Genomic DNA, 4,680 nt, shown 5'->3' on the forward strand with positions numbered 1-4,680 from the left:
AATGCTCAATCCTCAAGGGTTCCCAGGAAGACTGTAACCTCAAACTAGATGCAAAGCTAGAGGTGACAGAATATCACAAGAAAATGTGAAAATGAGGTGGAGACCAAGGATAATTAATACTTGTCCCTCAATTCCTCCAGTTTCAATGGTGTAGTTCAATGGCTATCCTGGTAACTATAATCATAATGATACACTTGCAGCTAGCTGGAAACATGGAGGAATTGAAAGGGAATAAAGCAAAGAAAGCATAACTGCAAGACTGTTTCTGTTCCATAGTTTCATGATGAGTTAACAAGCTATAGAGGGTCTGTGAGGTGCCAAGGTATCTACACTGTACCAACTGATTTAAAAATTGCAGCTTCATTTGCATCTCTAAAATACCACACAAATATTTTAACTGGACTCTGATATAGATATTTACTAAGAATAAAAGAATGTGTGAAAATAGGAAGGAAATAAGTTTGAAACTTAGATAAATTTGAATATCATAATGTTAACTGACAGCTTACATTCATGACAATTGAATGTGTATGCTTGCATATTCTAAAAAGAGAGACAGACAATTAACAACTGGCTAGTGTCTAAAAGGTACAGAAAATGTAAAAACTGACTTAGATCAATGTCAAATTTAAATTCTTGGTGGAGCTGCCAGAAAGTCCCGCATGTGAGAAAATTGATATTCAGAGAGAGAGAGAGAGAGACAGAGACAGAGAGAGAATGTTTCTGCTTCCTTTCTAAGCCTTAAAGTACCCTTCTATCTTATGTACAAGTAGAACTTCACATAAAAATTCTTCTTTGCATTATTAGAATCTCTATTTTATAAATATATAATTGCTTCTCTGTTGGTAGACCACATTGCAACTCTCTCCTAACAGAAGAAAAACCACCGAAATATCAGTATACATAAGCAAACATTATCCAGGAACATAATTTTTCACTGAATTTGGTAAGCAATAAACTGTGTTAGGTGATTAACGTTTATACTGCAATCATTTAGGAAATCTTCCCATATTTCAGTAGCTGTCTACATACTCTCTTCATTGCCATCTTCATTTCTTGATTCCTCAGGGTGTAGATCACAGGGTTCAGAAAAGGAGTGCCAACTGCATCAAATATGGCCAGATACTTATCCAGATGTGTGGAGGGGGAAGGCCATGTATAAACAAATATTAAGGGACCAAAGAACAGGACCACAACAGAGATGTGAGCAGAAAGTGTAGACAGTGCCTTGGAGGAACCACTTGAGGAATGTTTCTGAACGGTGACTATGATGACAATATAAGATATAGCCAGTATGAAGAAGGAGCCTACAGAGATGAATCCACTGTTGGCTGATACCATTAACTCTAATTGGTTGGTATCTATGCAAGCAAGTCTGATGAAACGAGGAAGGTCACAGTAAAAACTGTCCAAAATATTTGGTCCACAGAAAGGCAAATTCACTATATAAACAAATTGAACCAGGGAATGCATAAGGCCAACCACCCATGCAGACACTAAGATGAAAATGCACATTTTGGCATTCATAATGGCTAAATAATGGAGAGGTTTACAGATGGCTACATATCTATCATAAGCCATGCCTATAAGCAGCACCACCTCCACACCACCAATGACATGAATGAAGAAGATTTGAGTGATGCAACCTCTAAAGGAGATGACTTTGTGCTTTCTGAACAGATCATAAATCATCTTGGGACAAGTGACACATGAAACACCTAAATCGATGAAAGAGAGATTGGCCAACAGAAAGTACATGGGAGAATGTAAGTGAGGGTCAGAAGCCACTGTGAAAATGATGAGGGAGTTTCCCATCATGCTTGCCATATATAACACTGAAGCAAACACAAAGAGAAGTACTTGCATCTTCCAGGAGTTAGTGAGTCCCACAAACACAAATTCTGACACCATAGATTGATTTTTTTCTTCCATTAATGTGTTTTACAGTGCTACCTGAAGGACAGCAGTAGAGGAAACTGGAAATTATGATAATCATATTAATAGTCCAAAAGGTTAGAACTCAGAGTTATGAAAAACTATTTTTGACTTAATATTTAAGGCCAATCCAAAGATAAACAGATGTATAAGCAAATGCTTGCATGGCTATTTATCAGGGGACTGCAAATTACAAACACTCTGAAATACCATCTCATACTTGCTAAAAGAGCTTTTATCAAAGACTCAAAAATAACAAGTTTTGGTTAGTTGTTAAGAAAGGAACCTTGTGAGAGTTATTGGTAACATAAATTAGAGTATTAATTTAAGAAATCATGTAGCCATTTCCATAATAATTTTAAAATAAGGCCTTAGTATGTAGCCAGTGCAGAGCACACGCCTTTCGGTATGTAAGCCCCTGGATTTTATCCTCATCAAAGAAAGAAGAGGGAGAAGGAAAGAAGGAGAAAGAGGGAAGGAACAAACAGAAAAATAGAGATGAAGACAAAGAAAAACCTAGAGGCAACAGAAGAAATGAAATTTGAGACAGAAGTAGACAGAAAAGATAAAGATAGAGACAGACAACTAAGATAGAGAATTATTAATCATTATCATTTTGGGGAGGCATCATCCAAAGGAAACGACCATGTATTGGCCCATGATCACTGAAACATTATTTATAACAACTTGGGATTATTTCTATATCCCAAGTGTTCCTTTACAGATGAGTGGACAATAAACATAAATGCAGACATACTCACAGAGACACACAAACACACACATATATACATAGTCCATAAATAACTACCTTTAGAAAGAAGGGAATTTTGTGTCTATAATAACATTAATGAACCTAGAATTCTTTGTGCTGAGTGAAACTACAGACACAAGAAGAGAAATGCTGAAAGACCTAGTGTACATATAAAATATGAAAGAAGTCATAGTCATAAAAAAGAATATGATGGTAGAACAGGCAAAAATGTTGTCAGAAGTGGGTGTGGAACAAGATGACGGTGAAAATAAAGAAGCTCTTTGGACATGATAACTACTTCCTGGAGATCTACTGTAATGTAATGATTGTGGAAAATGATTATTGTGTGTGACATGCTTGAAAATTGCTGAAAGTCAATAACCAGTGTTCTCACAACAGATAAGTATGTGAGGTAAACATGTTCATTAGTTCAAGATATATATGTTTTATATATATACATATATATATAACTTTAAACGATATTAAGCTAATATATAACTATATTAATATATATCATCTTAATATATGTAAACAAATGTTATATACAAAAGATATACAATATTTATTTGTTACTTTGCCTATATGAAACAAGAAAGGGAAACACACCTGTTATGCCCATAGACTTTTGAAACAGAGACCATACAGGGAAGCTGGTGGCAGTCATGCAGTATTCTGTTCTAGGTGATACTCTGGACTACAGTGATGCTCTTCAGTATAGAAAATGACAGTTCAATGTCAGATTTCATATCCTCCTAGGTATTTGTTATCAGATGCATAGATGAGAATCACTTCCTGAAGAGCTCAGCTTATGAACAGAAATTTTAAATCTCTAAAAATGCCATGCTGTAATAGAAAGCATTTGTTCAAACTTAAAGGAAAAAATTATCTTATATTGTATGTCTACTTCTTAGAGAATAAACAGCACAGTAGACACAAAAGAGCCTCTCCATTCAGAAAAACAAAGCAAAATTAATATGGCTCAACCACTAGCAATTCATTCTAGAGATAAAATTTATTAATCTATTATATATGTTTAAAAGCTAACATTTCATGTTACAATATAAGCATAACATACATTCAACATATAGGTATTCTACATGAGATAATTAATAATGATACAAATCTTCTCATTTTTCTGTAATACTTAGAATATGTGAGATAAATGAATAAATTGAAAGAGATGGAATCATAAAACAGAGAGCATAAAATTCCATTTCTGAAAAACATTTCAAAGCATATTAACTATCCCCTTCTGATAAAAGATTTTCAAAATATGTTAACTACTTCCTATTCAATAATAGATTACAGAATTCAGGTTACTTAGCAATCAATGTGTACTTCCAATGTAATTTAAATGTATTTTTTCTCAAAGAATTCTGTGTGTCTCCTTAGCACTTATAAGTAATTAAGTGCAACCTAAGTGTTCCTTTGCAACTAGACATAACTTCCACATATTTGAGGACTAAAATGTCATTGTTGTAACCCATCCTAACACTCAGAATTGCAGTATAATGTATATAAGTATTTACTGAAGCATATATAGCGATGTATTTTGATTATTTCAAACACACGTGAAAATATGCATGATTATAAGCTTAAAGACAAGGAAGAAGGCTATACAGAGTTCTAAAGTGACAGAGAAAGTAGAAAGCAAAGCATTATAAAAATAAAGAAAAAGACAGTGAGGTTAAAGGGAAAATCTAAAACCAACAATGAAATTTGAAAAGGATGTGCAGTTATGGAGAAAAAGAAAAGTTTAAGTAAAGATAATTTATTCAACTTGCATGCTTTTCTGACCATTCTTCAATAGCTACATAATTACAGCCAATCCACAGTGCTTCAAGCATCTATCAAGTTCTAAAGCTATGGGAACTGTTGTAAATGAACCTGTAGCCACCGTGAATTCATCTTTTAAACAGTCAATCTCCATCACCTTGATAAAACCCAGAAAGGCTTTTGAGTTTAGAGTAGAATGAAATGTAACTATACCAAAA

The 4,680-nt window shown here is 34.0% G+C and overlaps 1 protein-coding gene across 1 annotated transcript; it reads right to left on the minus strand.

Moving 5' to 3' along the window:
* Nucleotides 1–993: 993 nt before the first annotated feature.
* Nucleotides 994–1,932, minus strand: LOC101830391 (olfactory receptor 4F3/4F16/4F29-like). Its single transcript, XM_005064786.1, has one exon. It carries the CDS (start codon nt 1,930–1,932, stop codon nt 994–996), a length of 939 nt encoding a protein of 312 aa, XP_005064843.1.
* Nucleotides 1,933–4,680: the final 2,748 nt, after the last annotated feature.

The sequence above is a fragment of the Mesocricetus auratus genome, unplaced genomic scaffold (assembly GCF_017639785.1).
Source record: "Mesocricetus auratus isolate SY011 unplaced genomic scaffold, BCM_Maur_2.0 Super-Scaffold_100004, whole genome shotgun sequence".
Lineage (NCBI taxonomy): Eukaryota > Metazoa > Chordata > Mammalia > Rodentia > Cricetidae > Mesocricetus > Mesocricetus auratus.